Genomic DNA, 16,065 nt, shown 5'->3' with positions numbered 1-16,065 from the left:
TGGGATTTGTTTTTCCAACCACCACATTTCTTGAAAAAAATCTTATGTTTTTGATCCTAGAGATTATACTTTCGATTTCTCACTTTCATGGCAATGTCAGAGATGCTGACATGAAGCATGTGCAGAACGCTTGACCTGCAAAAAAATGTCAAGGAGAGATCCGACAAAGCATAGCTAGAATACAGCGCTTGTGTGACTCTGATCATATCTCCAGTGCCGGCACACGTGTATAAAAGATCACCCCATTTCAGGGCTCCATCGTCTCCATAATTACAAGGAAAGAATATAAAATAACCCATCAAATAGAACATGGCCACATTTCACGGCTCAATCCTCTCTACCTCCTTCCTAATTGCAAGCATAGAGCACAAATCACCCATCAAATTAGATATTGTATTGTATTAAAAACTGCAAATACTGGAATTAACTGTGTGCGCTTCTTCCACTGGATTGAATCTGCTGCAGAGTAGATTCATGGATATCTCTCACATACAGTGAAAGATGTGGCAGAAGCACACCAAATCATTCCCTAACGATCATGCCATAAATTCACATTGTATTCCAAAAGTAAAAAAAAAGGAGGACTTGGCCATCTCCAAGAGCAACTCGGCGATGAGCACCACCTCGTCGCGTACTCTCCGAGCAGCAGCAGCAGCAGCAAAAGCAACCTTCTCACCACGTCAACCATGCAGCCAAAGGTACCATTCATTTTATGGAATAATAGAAGAGTCTAAAACTTCACATACCACAATGCCACACATATCTCAAAATTTGCAATATCAATTATTTAACTCTTTTATGTGAAACCTTTGTTAGGTTAGCCGCCTAGCAAGTTTTATACCATCATTTTAACTCTTTTATGTGAAATTTATGTCAGATTGGCCCTAAGTCATCTAACACACATTATAAAATCCAAATATGAAAATTTGAATCAACCTTACAAAATCTAATCCAAGCTTCTTTATTTTCCTATCTTGCCACCACGGTGGAGGATGTTAACACACATTATAAAATTTGAATATGAAAATCCAAATAAACATTAAAAATCCTACCGAAGCTTCTAGTTTTTTCTATCTTGCCACCACGGCAAAGACTGTTATGTTTGAAAACACATGCATGCCCACAGGCACGCACAAACACGAAAAAAAAAAGGCCAGAATATACTATACCATACTGAATTGGATGGTACATAGTAGACCGCACCATTTCAATTTGGTACCAATATACAGTACGGGGCATACCAACATTCGGTAATATCAAACCGGTCTCTATACCATATATACTGGCATAATAATAAAGTGGCACCGGTATGGAGCTTAGTACCGAGATACTATAGCTTGAAAAGAACTGCCGTGTTTGATAAAGTAGTGGGCCAACTCCGACAGATTTCCTCACAAAAAAGAATGTTTTTTTTTTTCAGTGATTTGGTGACAATTATTCTGCAATCATGCTAGTTGGAGATCACCCTCACTATTATTTCTTGGCCACAATTTTTTGCTAGACTGCCCAAGAATCGCGCCTTTGTTGTCGAAGCCACCAGATAATTGCATCTATCTGCGATATCATCCTTGTTTGGTGGGATTCATATTCCTTCTTGAGCTGGCAATGGCGGCTGTTCCATATGATTCTTTGCTAGTTTACACTTTTTTCGTTGCCTGGGTGGTTTGAGACAGAAAAGCATATATTTCACGGAGCAGCAGAGAGCATCAGATATAGAAGATGTCATATGTCTAATTCTAGGATGTTAGGTCCCACTCGTTAAAGCTACACTTGCAATCCCCCCTCTCTCTCACAAAAAAAAAAAAAAAAAAAAAAAAAATCTTGACATTGCCAGACTGCTATATTTTGGTGCCAAAGGAAAAACAATGGAGTTTATGAGCGATCAAGAACACCTAACTAGTACTACTGTTGAAATACTTAACAAGTTTGAGCCATTTCTTCCAAAGAAGAAAGTTTCAGCCACTGTTTTTCTAGCTCATATTCAAACTCATTATTATAGTTATACCTTGACAAACTATAATGACCTTCTTACATCTTGCAAGCTATTATTCTCCTCAAACATCTGGGGGCTCTCAGGATAAGAGGTGCAAATTGGGTCAGCACCAGAGCGTAAACTTTTCCTGCTGCCATGCACAACAAACTGATTTCTACCTGAAGCATGATGTCGATAAGATTGGAAATGGAAAGGCTTCATAAACATCATTTGAAAATAGCATCATGTCACTGGTAACGAATAGTTCAGCTGGTTGGAACCTTTTTTCCCTGTAAAAAAAGGTCTCAAAGCTAGTAGCGGTAGATAAACACCGAATTTCTCGAAGAAAATAACATGTCACCGGCGGATGTTCTGTACTCCAGGAGCTCAATTTACCTCAATCACTACGTAAGTCGGAAGATTGGATGGAGAGAGTGTTTGATAAGATCCAATAATCTTGAGAATGGTGTAGTAACAGGAATGTTGGATCTTAAGTGTTCTCCCATCCCAACAGTCAACAACCTAACGCACCCTTGCATCATGTTGGGAAAGGTAAATGAGCGGTCTTTTACATTTTTCTTATATAAGAGGAAGATTGGCTCAATCCATTTGACATTTTACAAAGCTTTGAATTTCTTTGTGCTTTGGGGGAATCCCTGCAGCAGAAAAGCCAAAGAGTCCCATGAAAAGTTTCTCAGAACTCTGGATCCTTTGCTGTGGAACTAGAAGCCATAAACTCTCTCATTTTATTCCAATACGGCAGAGGATATCAAATGTAATTGGTGGAAATTTGGCATGCCATGTGGAAAATTCACACTCTGGTGTATATTATTCAACTCTGTATTCTTGTATACAATTTCTCACCAATAAATCTGGAGGAAGCGTTCGTTCTGCTTCCTCCATTTCCTGTCAAGAAAAAAAGGAGGAGATGGTTGAAATATGCACCGTAAAGACCGGGAACAATGACAAATATCAGCATATTTGTCAACATTTTGACATTAAAACTCGGACAAAGGCACAAAGCAAGTGAGGTTGGACAATTACAGCTCTTGCTAGTTTTTGCTTGGTTGCTCTGTTAAATAAACAATGTCACCTTTGTACCTGGAGCAAGAAACAAAGAAGGCAACGTCGGCAAGGGTAGGTCGCCAAATGGCTTTTTTAAGCACCATCATCTCATTTCCTTCCCCATCACCAGAAGCCAGTCCTCGCGGTCATTTTCTACTGCTCTTCACAGAGAATCCAAAGGGTAGTCTTATCGTCACACTTCTAATGCTTTGGTTTTTATTTGGTGGGGTTGGCGGGGGGCCGTACACGGCCGAAATCTTGACCTCAGCCACCTGCCGGCGGATGCCGACCGGTCCGTTTGTCCATAGTAGACCAGCCATCTCACCAAATCTGAGAATTATACTCAGAGGATCCAAGGTCATATATTGTCTCCATTTCTGTAGTTAAAAAGCATAGGCATTCTAGTCGCTATCACCGCCCAAGCTCCTTTTCGGATCAGGATTGCGTCTTTCCACATTGGTTGATAACTCGAGCGTTAGTTTGGACCATATGTCCCTAAATGAGGATTCAAATCTAAGCACAAATCTATGCAGAAAAACTTGACCTGAGAAAATTTTTTGGTGGGGTGGCAATCGGATCGGATAAAACAAGATACAGGTTGGATACATAATAAAATAAAAATTTATCTATCCAGATTAGACTGTTTATTAAACACATAATCTAGCTTGATCTACAATTAGTTGAAACAAATTAAAATGGATTAAACATTTAAGCATTACTATCTTTACGCACAAGATATTGGGGTTGAGATGTGATGCAAACTTCTAGATTAGTTGGTTCTAGTATTGATTTTCACGTCAGTTGAACCATTTGAGCATGATTTTATCCAGGCTCGGACTATGGAGCTCTAGCCTAGCGTTAAATCCTTTTTTGGCTGATTAAAAGCTGGTGACAAAATCATGAAAGGGGTGATGGAGATGTAAGGTGTTGCCACTGTAAAATGCCTATGACAAGAAGGCCAAGTGTCCACCTATAGATTTGGAAGAAAAGGTGGAGAATTTGATGGTTGGAAGGAACACTTTTGCTAAGTGGAATTGATTTGGTATATTGGAACTTAGACCTGAACCCTAGACTGCTAAAATCTTTGATCTTTTTTATTTTATTTTTAATAAATATAAAATTATATAAATAAATAATAAATAAATGCGAGATGAACGATTCGAATCTTTGATTTTATCATTTAAACATGAAATATGAAGATAGGTGGAGGAAGATGGGAAAAGCAAAGGGAAGAAACTCAGAAGGTCAGACATATTTGCAACTAACATGCAAATATGCAATGTATGCCACATTGGCAAAAGCTGGCTCTGTGAGCTTGCTGTATGAATTTTGCTACCTAAAATTAGCATGATGGTGGAGGTATCATGATTTCACAGATGGTGCCTTGAGATAAGAAATCTTCTTAATATTGAGCTTAGACATCTAGTCTAGCATCTGAGGAATAGGGTGCATAATGCCGAGCACGGATCGGAATATTAGCCACTTTATTTGCATCGAAGCAATGTTTACATGCTAAATGGCATTCTGGATTCAAATGAGCATACTAGCTTGCAAACTAGTTGAGCATGTGTCCAACTTCATTGACCTGACCAAGAAGGAATGCCTGCAGATGAGTTTGGTAGCGCAGGGCCAGAGTCGAGCATGAGTCCGACTTGATCCATTTGGCAAGAGATTTAATTGGATTTGGACATTTAATCTTCCCAAACTTAAATAAGGATGTATGGAGTTTAATTTCATATCGTTTGTAGGTTGGAAGAACTTAGATATTTATACATTTCTTGGCCAGTCTATTTTTGGATAAGATTTTGAATTGTTATAGCATGCAAGTCTAAGGAGTACTAATAGAGCTACATCCCTAACTCTTTAATTTGTTCATCTCCAAAAACCCTATCGAGGATAGAAAAATACAAAGCACAACATCCAATCAAGTGTTAACGCAAAAGTAGCAAGATAGCGCCTCTTAGAGAGGTAGTTATCCTACCACAGATAATCAAAACAACCACTTGAGAGGATGAGGGCAAAAAGAACATGTACACAAACAGTGGAAGAAGACATTACATGATACCATTAAAAAAGCAGGAAAGTTAAAAGGACAAACATGCCTTTACATCGCTGTGCTGGAATTTAGCCCTTCATGTCCAAGCAGGCACCAGCGTATGCTTTTGACTGAACTATTGCAAGAAAAAAAATTCATTATATTTAGCCAGAGTAACATTTCTCCTGCAGAAGTTGTATATTTAAATAAACTATCATGTCGAGGCTGTTAGCTATGATGCAGTCCGTAACAAAACCCCCAAATCTACCTTTCAATTGCACTTGGCTTACAAAGCTGATGACCCAGTTATATGTCTCCAGAAAAGAAATGGAATGTTGGAAACGACTAATTTATTTCAACCAGCTTGCTTACATGGACTCCTGGCACTGCCAAGAGGGAAGGATTTTGAAGGATGGTTGACTTAATTAGCAAAGACATTGAATCTCACTTTAAGCAGTGACTTCTGGGCGTGAGTTAAGCTTGGCAATGCAGTCACCGGTTTCACAGCTCTGGAATGGTCACAACCTATGAGCATGCCGCCATTGATGCGGCCCTCCAAGATGTTGCAGGACTCTAAATCATAGTGGTGAATCTGAAGGATGAAAGGGCTGAAAATTCTATTAAATTTGTAGACTAAGCCAGTACAACTAGCAAAATTATAGAATTACATATTAGATTAGACCTTTATTCATAAGCTACCTTTGAGTATTTGCGAATACAGACTTAACCTATCTTGTAATTCCATAATTTTGCTAGTTATACTGGACCAATCAATAAATTCGATAAGATTTTCAGCCCAATCATCCAAACAAACTTTAACGCTGTACATATACCCTGTCCATGCAAAACAGACCATCCAAACAACTCTCATATATAACTCATATCACATGGGATTAGAGCCCGAGCAATCTCACTTTGGATGAACAACCACATACAAACGTAGTAGGTTTGACAAATTAAACCACTATCATCATACAGTTATACAACCATACAGTATAAAGGCTTTTGGCTGTGGCTTCTCTTGCCTTTTTGTACATATTATTTTGAAACCAAATATCTTCCCAACACATTCACCGGCCACTGCTCTTTCCACATCTATAGCTACTCTCATCCTTGATAAATACAAACATTTATTAATTTATATTTTAATATGAGAGGGACAAGAGAAGCATTCCTCCCAAAAGCTGTATTGCATTTGTATAAATTACATAAATAATAGAAAATATCTTTCTGGGAAATCACAGCCATCCTTATTTCCTTTCATGTGCATCCCAGGAAGCAAATAGTAGCAGAAGACTCTTAATTTTGTGGTACAACATCTGCAATTTGAATGAAGCCACATGGCCACTTATACATACACAAATCATAGCAATAAGCAGCTTTCGATGGCCTTGTACTCCTGCTAATGGTTTTCTTCACCATATTATTAAATGCCATCTCTCACTAATCTTACTGCTCTCCTGGGAGCATAGTGTCCTCCGGAAGATCGCAGAATGCATTACCCTGGGAAACAGCACACAACAGTACCTGTCTTAGATGCCTACTATGATTATTATCATCTGAGATGCAGCACAAATAATATTGCATACCTCTCCAGTAAGATGGGCTACACATCTTTTCTCGGCAAGCAACTCAGCTTCAGTCTGTACAGATTGCGAGCTTAGATACACAAGGTATACAGCTCCAATAGATTAATTGTCTTGCAGGTGTTTAAACTTTAGAGTAAACCATACCTTTTTTATACGTTTCCAGAGGTAATCATCAAAATTTACCTCCTTGACTAGTTCATAATCACCATTTCCCTGATAAATAATGGCAGGTTTGTCAAAGAAATTTCTCAGTGAAAGCTAGGCAGTATAAGAACTAAATTTTGAGAACCAGGAACCTCTGATCTACACGGCATGCTGAATACAATGTCCTCCACGATGCCATAAGGATTGCCATTAGTATAAACCTATGGATGCCATGTAAAATGTGAGACTTGGAATATTTTCAGCAAAAAAGATAAAGACATATATATATATATATATATATATATATATAAATTAATGATCTAGGGAAATTTGAATCTTGACATCCTGATTTATGCCAGGACTGTTTCTGGATACATTCTGATAATACAAGAAACCAAGAATGCCAGCTTGGTTTTATTGAACATATCTAATTAGGTACATCACTACTCTGATTTCATACTTGACATCTGACAGTAAGATACGGAAAAAAATTAAGATGTATTTTCTTTAAAAAGATGAAGTTACACAACAAGAGCATCTTGACAATTCTTGAGTCTAAAATGCTAAAAGTTGATTACTGTAAAAATAAAACAAATGGCAGGTGTAAAAACTAATCCTTTCTTAATGCAACTTGTACTGGAGAAATCAATTCCAATGGAGATGAGTTGGCTGCAAATTTACCCCTGAAGAGAACCAATCCCCTGGGGGAGTGGGTGTGATAAGGGACCTCATGGCATCCACAATTGAGACGGCAGTTGATGCAGCAGAAGACCTTCCCCATTTTTGGATAAGCACACCTCCACGCTGCAAATCAAGTAACATGCTTTGACTAGTAAACTAAACAAATAATTCTAGAACTACTATACTCATCTTTGCATAAATATTGAAATAACGATAGTACACCATCCTATGATTTTGTGGTCAGTATGTACCTTCTGAACTCTTTCAGTGAACTCTTCCTGTAACCACTTGGTATCGGTGATAACTTCCTTTACAGGAATGCCATTGATTTTAGCATTTAAAAAATCAGGAACCTGCTAGAATAAAATATGTATTTGTTAATTCATAAAGCTGTTCTTTTTTCTATAATAACCTTTCAGTTTGCTTTAATAAAATTTCAAAGTTCTCTATCACCCCAAAATAAAAAAAGTCAAAGTTGGTTTATTTCAAAAGTTGTAAGAGATTCCAAGAATATAATAATTTAAATTCATCCCAATAATTAAGGATATTCCTTGACCTGAGTGGTTGAGTGGTTTCCCCATATGGTCATGTTTGACACTTGATCGTAAAATACACCTGCTTTGAGGGCTAGCTGCAGAAATTGGAGTAAATTTTTGATTTATCATTGTCTGATGAATGTATAGAGGCAGTTACAACTTGCAGCTTAAAAACCCAATACAGAGATTGTGCACAACTGTTCACCTGGCATTTGGCTCTATTTTCGTCCAATCTTGTCAAGGCATGGAAATTTTTTGCAGGAATGTTTGGTGCATTCTTTAAACAAATAAGTGCACTGCACAGAAGGTATTTAGTAGATTAGCGGTAACAATGTGCATAGCACTAAGTAAGGCACGTATCTGTAAAGATAGAAGTTATAATGAATAAAGAATATGTCTTGCACTTTGTATTGCATGGATTTCCAACGACCATCACTTTGACATTGCGGGATGCTACTGCATTGAGTGCTTTTCCCTGAAATTCATTTAATTCCAAGAATCAAGATTTGCAAGAAAAATATAGCAGTGATCAACCTTGATTCATATCATTTTTGTATAGGTACAATAGTTAGTTGAAGCAGCACCTGTTCTGCAAAAATTTGCCCATTAATATCTAGTAATCCAGCCCGTTCCATTCCAGGACCACGGGGCTTTGCCCCAATCAGGAGTGCCCATTCTGCATCTTGAAACACCTTGTAAGGATCTATGCCTATGCTTACCTCCCTCAACAGAGGATACAGAGAGTCCTCCAACTCCATGGCCACTCCTACATTTGTAAAGGCAAAATTAAGGAAAAAGAAAAAGAAAAGCAAGAATGGGAGAACTAATGTCATAGGATAATTAGTGGCTATTCAACAGAAATTCTACACGAAACTGGGTTATCTGTTTGACAAATTACTGCAGTCAAATAAATCTTACCTTCAAGAGCTTGAAATGATCTTTCAGATCCCAACAATTTCAGAGTAATAGGTTGATCCGGCCCAAAAACTTCACCAGATGCAAGCTGAAATTTCAAATAAGTTCATCAGGATACTCTTCAACTTTGACATCAGGTATGCATAACAAAACATATGCAAAACATAAACACAAAAACATTAGACAATCATATGAAAATTCATTATATGGTAGGGTTTTTTGCATGTATACCCTCCTAAATTTGTAAAATTATATGAATAACCTTGTAAAATTACTATTTGCATATATATTCTTTTTTTTTTTGGCATATGTACCCGTACTATCTAACATCGTTAAAAAATAAATGGCTTAAAACTAAATTGACTGAAATACCCTTATGGGTAGATATGTAAAAAAAAAAAGTTATAAGGGTATACATGCAAATAGCAACTTTACGAGGGTATTCATGCAATTTCTCATATTTAGAAGGATATACATTTAAAAAATTTATTTAAAAAAAATAAAACTCGTCTGGCACTTGCTGAGTTTTTTTATGATTCAGTTGGATCGACAAGTCAAAAAAAAAATGAGCCACGTCGTCAATTTTTTTTTTTAAGATCATGACTCGGTCAAATTGGAATATTAGATGATCATTTTGGTAATGTTATTCTCCATTTGAATTTGATATAATTATCATTATTGAATCTATGACATCTATATATACTTCAAATAATTATCATTATTTGAATTTTAAAAGATTAAAGCATATCAAATTTAAATTAATTATAAATGCTCAGATTAGTAAAATATTTTTTAGTGATTTGTAAATGTTAAGTTGTTGTTTGTTTGTGAGGCGAAAATTTCATAAAAGCAACATGATTCATTCTATAAGAGTTAATATTAGCATGAGATCATATGACATGATAATATTAATCCCTTTTTGCCATCTTTTTTTATTAAGAACAATTGAATTATCTTTATTGAATTTTGATTATTTTTATTAGATTTTTTTAAAGTGTATACCCTCCTAACTATGATTAATAGCATGATTATCCTTGTAAAGTTGCTATTTGCATGTGTATCCTTATAAGGTTTTCTCTTTGCACGGCTACTTGTAAGGGTATTTTAGTCATCACAAATTTACATCATTTATTTTTTAACGGTGTCAAATGGTATGGATATATATATATATATATATATATATATATATATATATATATATATATATATATATATATATATATATATAAGAAGGGTATACATGCAAAATATATATTTTATGAGGGTATACATACCAATAGCAATTTTATGAGGGTATTCATACAATTTTGCATTTTTTGGAGGGTATACATGCAAAAAAATCCTATATGGTACAATATTGTTTTTCATTGAATCTAAATTTACCATTTATTAGCTATAGACAGGCTGCTAGAAAGCCAAGTTGATATGTAGATATAGCACTTGTACATAGCAGTAGCATTCAGATTATTGGGTATGACACTGTTGCTCCAAGGACCATGACCATAGCCAACCTGTCTTTCTCAAACTTATTCGCAACCAGCTTTACTGATCTCATTCATAAGTAAACTGAGCTTTCCATGTATCTATCTTTTTGCTCCATTGAGATTTTTATACTGTTTTTTCTCATCCTGTTAAACATTTTACTTAAAGCAAAGCCCCTATCTTAATGAGCCCTGAAATTCATCGACATGATAATGCCTTTAAATTAGTTTGCTTTAATTTAACCCTCTTAGATGCAACTATTAAGCATGGCTTGGACTAGGGCATGAAGGCCAGCACATAGGACCTAATACTGATATAACATTAAAAAATGTAGCTTGTAATTGGAATTATGGGGATGCCAACTATTAATGTATTGTTATATCTACGATTTCACTTCTTAAGACAGTTGTATATACAGATACAAAAGGAATTGATGTATGTTCCTCATCTTTTTGTCCAGGTAAGTTTTATGCTAAAATAAATATATATTACTGCGCCATTGAGGTCAACATATAAAACTTCGTGGGTTATTTCAACAGTCCACGAGTTTTTATGAAATACTAATAGAACTATCATAAACAGAGCCAACTCATTAATGTAGAGTACATATATTACATGTCCCGGAAAAATCAATTAACAGTTTAAAATTGACAATATCATAGAAATAAGAAATTCTTTTTCTCCATATCCACTTTGGCTGTTTTAAGCAACCAATAACACAGTAACATATTAAGCTTATATGTTATTAGCTAATATGTTTTCTAATTTAAGAAGTAAGATCAATGAAAATTGAGGCCCTATTGAAGGATAGATTACAATAATATAGATGATACTATTAATACAAGGATTTGCTTATAACATATGATAAGAAATAAGAAAACCTAATGCATTGCATTGTAACTTGGAAACCTAGGCAATATTAAAAGGGGGAACTAAAGGGTGCGAACTCCTTACCTTGAAAAGTAGATGGTTAGATATCATCCCAGCTGCACCTGAAACTGCAATATTAATTAAACTTTTCCACGACTTTGTCTTCTCATCCTGCAGAACATCAGGAAAAAAAAGTATCAAAATGAGAATTAATATGATTTAAAAGGCCAGATCCAACTCATAGTTGCACTGTCCATCTCATGAGAGGTTTGGTACTAGGGAATGAGAGTACATATCATTTTTCTGATTCATACCTGAATCAAGATCACTTATATTTACTTTATCTTGTGAAGGTCAAGTGTGCTTTATTTGAAATAACTTATTTATCCCTCAAGCCATTAAGGTCAGGTTGAGAACCACAAGCAAATAATCAAAGTTCGTAACCTGGACTTGTAAGAGTAAGACCAACATCAAGAACAAAGAAGGATCATTCAAATTAATAATTTTTCTTCTTGATGATTTTCCACTTTATATTGAAATAGGTGGTTTTTTGCTAATTTGACGGGACAAAGAAGAATCCAAGAGAGACTCTTGCTTCAAGATAGGAAAGCAAGTGAACCATAATTAAGTACTCTTCTTGGCACCTCTCTAGGACATGAAAATAAGAGAGACTTTGCTCTCTTAGTTTGAATCATCTTTCACTTCGGCACCAATGGCAATGAATAAGATGAAGGGAAAGAATATGAACAAAAGGAAGAGTTAAGAAGAAAATAATGCAGTTGCTGCATTCAACCTTCATATAGCTTTCTTAGCTACACTTTAAGCATGCCACTTCTCTTTTAGCAAAGTTATGGCGGATGTGTTGATGCAGCACAAGATGCAGCCAACAGATACTATGACCAACTAGACCATGCCACCATCAACGGAGCCACCGGATTCGAGAGAATTTCTTTCACCAAGTGAAGAATTCTTCAATCTAGTTTTCTTCTATTTATATATTGTTCTTCGAAGCATAACCTCATCGATCAAATCACCCCTTCTTTCTTTTCTCGTTGCGTCAGTGATTTTTGGCTTACTGCAATGCTCCTGCATAATTTTCAATTGGCGCCACCATGCAACTGCCTTGCCTCGCAGCCATGTTACCACCAACGACACTTTCTTGTCATATGGAACCTTCTTGAGCTCAAGGATCTCCTTGATCGTATAAAGTCAATCCCGAAACTTCTTTGTGATCAAGCTCCTGAAAACTCGGGCATGTCAATTTTGAGGCCCTACTCCCATCGTCTTGGATAACCTCCGAAGGTCGGCCTCCTTAAGAACCGTTTGTTCAACTCTTTCCATGTGATCGCACCAAGGGCATCAAAGGGGAGGCCGAACTTTGGTGGGGATCCAAGACGATGGAACATGGCCTCAAAATGGACTTGCCTGAGTTCTCAAGGAGCTTGACCGTGCAGGAGTTCCTAGATTGGCTCTATATGGTCAAGTAGATTCTTGAGTTCAAGGAGGTTCCAAAAGACAAAAAAGTGTCGCTAGTGGCAACACGACTGTGAGGCAAGGCAGCTGCATGGTGGCACCAACTGAAAATCATGCGGGAGCGAAGCGGCAACCAAAAATCATTGACGCAGCGGAAAAAGGAAGAAGGGGTGATTTGATCGACTAGGTTACGTTTCGAAGATCAACATGCAAATAGAAGAAAACTAAATTAAAGAATTCTTCACTTGGTGAAATAAATTCTCTCAAAAAAAATTATTAATAGCTCAAAGACTGTCCTTACAATATATTATATGCATATTTATAGGCCATGATATCCTAACTCTAATTCAGACATTAAACCTGATGCAGAATCATACTCAAAATAAGACTCGACAATAAGAAAACATACTAAAATTATTTATTACAAATATGCAAGCGTAACTAAAATTTGATACTATCCCTAATGAAAAATCTATAAGAAAATCTATCGAAAGCCTTTGAATCAAAATTTTGCTTCCTGCAGTTTCCGCCTGCAAATCTGCTAGCTCCTTCGATGTTTGACATGGTCTAATTGGTCATAATATATATTGGCTGCACCTTTTGCTGAATCATGGATGGTATGAGGGGCCAATTTGTGCATTTTACAGGCACATATAACATACATATGGTATGGGAGTTGATTGTGTGAACAAACTAAATAAAAATACATGCAAGTTTAGGCGCACCAGTCGTGCTAAGGCACAAGCACATGAGACAAGTCTCTGTTTTGGTGTACCAAGAAATGCCAGATCGATCAAGGGGCTTGGAATTCCCAACACAAACTGAAAGACTCAATTGTGTGTTGCATGTGCAGCTGTAGTGCACTTTGAGTGCAGAGCACAAGCCACATAATAAAGTGCATTGGAAAATGACATGGAACTTAGGCTCAAGGTGACAAAGTTTTGATGTTTGCTACACACAGGGACAAGTATTTTTAGAGCTCGCTGTCCCTATGTGAGAAAAGTGTGTCACCAAAGTGAAGAGTTGATAAAACAGCCAAAACTTGCATCACTTTATTACTATAGGTAGATAATCTCAATCACCCTGACCCATGGATAACCAATCCTAAGGTCATGTATATGCTTTTGCCCACTGTGTTTATTTTTCTCCTTTCAGATAATAGGCCGGATATCTATAACACCTAAGAATCACAGTCTAAACCTTTTTTTCTTCTCCTCCTTTCCCTTGTCCCTATTCTTCTTATCAGTAATTTCAGCAAACAACCTTTCTGCCCAACCTCCTCCTCCTCCAACCTTGATAAAAAGCATGATACCTTCATGATTCTACTGATTTAAACAAATTACATAATGCAGCAGTATTATACAACCTAAACCAACTCTCAAGGGGTATGTACAACATCAATTCAGCAACACATTTTCCACAATTTAATAACCGATGCTTTGGAAGTAATAAACCTTCCCATATATTCTTTTCAGAAAAACCCAAAAGGTACAAACTTTACTCATCTAAGTGATGAAAAAACCACCAAATTCCTGTCATTTGAGCATTTATTGACAATCAAACCTCAAGATTGGTCTCCCCAAACAACAAGATAAACAGAAAGAAAAAGGAAATTACCTTCTTGAGGTCATATGTAGTACAGAACACACCGAAGCATTCTCTCTTGTTCTCAGCGCCAGCCGGGGCGGCGGGGACGACCGGAGCCTGGACTTGGCTGCCAAACAACGACCAAAAAGTATAAACCACATGCCAGATAAGCACAGAAAGAAACAAACTTTGAGAGAAAGGAAAGAGAAAAAAAGTATCACTTTGGTGCTACGGAGCAGAGGATTCCCAGCGGCCGGCGAGGTGGAGGCAAAACAGAGCACCGGCAATTCTTGTAAGCGTGAAGAGGGTTTGCGAACTTGGAAGCAAGGTTGGACGGGAGGGTTTGGGCTCTCGTATGGAAAGGAGAAATATCGGCTAAGGCCATGGAAGCGTCGGAGAGGAGGAGTGGAGGAACAAGTGAGGTAAAAGGTGAGAACTTAGAAGAGAGATGAGGGAGGGACGGAGGGGAATGGATTTTGTTTTGAAAAATATAATGGATATAAGGCCACTAAAAACACACGTGGCACGACAGCATGATCCAAACCCCCAGTGGACTGTTCCATGGAAGATCATCCGGGCCACAGTAGGACCTCACCAGAGACTTCTAAAATCTACTTTAGATTTCATATATTGTTGCTAACTGTGATGGGCTCTCTGTTAATAATTTATTATTTACAGGATTCATTTGGTTGGGTATATGCCAGATTATGGAATAATTTGAGAATTTCCGGAAATACTATATTCAGAAAAATTACTATATTGGGTTAGAGGTAATTTTATCTAGAAATATTTTCAAATTTTTAACAATATTTTTGAGTAAATAATTCAAGTACTAATACTTTTTTCTCAATCTATTGTTTGGTTTTTTATCATCTACTTACATATATGCTATTGATATTGTCTATTTTCAAATATTAAAATTCATTTACATGAGTTAATAAATATTTTTTAAAATTAATTATACGCATATTAGAAAAGATTTTTTATAAATAAACTTTAGTATATTTTGATATATATAAATAAATATATTAATTATCAATAAATCTCATGTAGGATTTATTAAAAATAATAAACATTTGTTAATTATTTATTAATTATTTAATATTATTTATAAATATATCAATATATATTAAATGTATTATTATTTATGAATATTATTAATCAATATATTAATATATTTATAATATATTAATATAGTATTAATATAAATAATATAAAATTAGTGTAATATAAGTGAGGGTATTTTTATTAAGAAATAATAATGTCATATTACCTTCATTCTATAATCCAGCATGAAAAATAAATACCACCAACGTGATAGTATTTGCTTTATATTATCTCTTAGAACAATAAACATAGAATCTCCTATATATTTTACCATCTCTTATCTAATTTTTATACCCAATATTATAATAAAATTTATTCCTCTATACCAGATTAATTTCAGCCAAACGGGTCCTAAAGATATTTACGGATCAATTCAAAAATCATATAATGCATAAATTTCTATGTAAAAGTAAACCTGCATGGAATAATAAATACGAACATTTACACAAATGGGATCCATTCTTTTGGGGTGATGTGCCAAGAGGTCGACTTGCGATGGTCGCTTGTTATAACTCTGACCAACTCCCATGCAAGAAGGGTTATGGGGAAGAGCAGTGGAGCAAACTTTGAGCTAGCTTGCGCTTGGTTTATAGGGATAGCCAAATGTTT

At 36.1% G+C, this 16,065-nt stretch overlaps 1 protein-coding gene across 1 annotated transcript; it reads right to left on the bottom strand.

The window, feature by feature from the left end:
• Positions 1-6,185: 6,185 nt before the first annotated feature.
• On the bottom strand, positions 6,186-14,820 carry LOC103705497 (malate dehydrogenase [NADP] 1, chloroplastic). Its single transcript, XM_008789224.4, has 14 exons — positions 14,571-14,820; positions 14,380-14,476; positions 11,374-11,460; positions 8,941-9,025; positions 8,607-8,788; positions 8,427-8,497; positions 8,228-8,318; positions 8,043-8,117; positions 7,738-7,839; positions 7,487-7,609; positions 6,958-7,026; positions 6,806-6,874; positions 6,662-6,715; positions 6,186-6,575 (listed from the first exon to the last, which is right to left on the bottom strand). Exons 1-14 carry the CDS (start codon positions 14,732-14,734, stop codon positions 6,522-6,524), a joined length of 1,323 nt encoding a protein of 440 aa, XP_008787446.1. The 5' UTR covers positions 14,735-14,820; the 3' UTR covers positions 6,186-6,521.
• Positions 14,821-16,065: the final 1,245 nt, after the last annotated feature.

The sequence above is a fragment of the Phoenix dactylifera genome, chromosome 17 (genome assembly GCF_009389715.1).
Source record: "Phoenix dactylifera cultivar Barhee BC4 chromosome 17, palm_55x_up_171113_PBpolish2nd_filt_p, whole genome shotgun sequence".
Lineage (NCBI taxonomy): Eukaryota > Viridiplantae > Streptophyta > Magnoliopsida > Arecales > Arecaceae > Phoenix > Phoenix dactylifera.
This window is presented reverse-complemented; position numbering and strand designations above follow the sequence as displayed.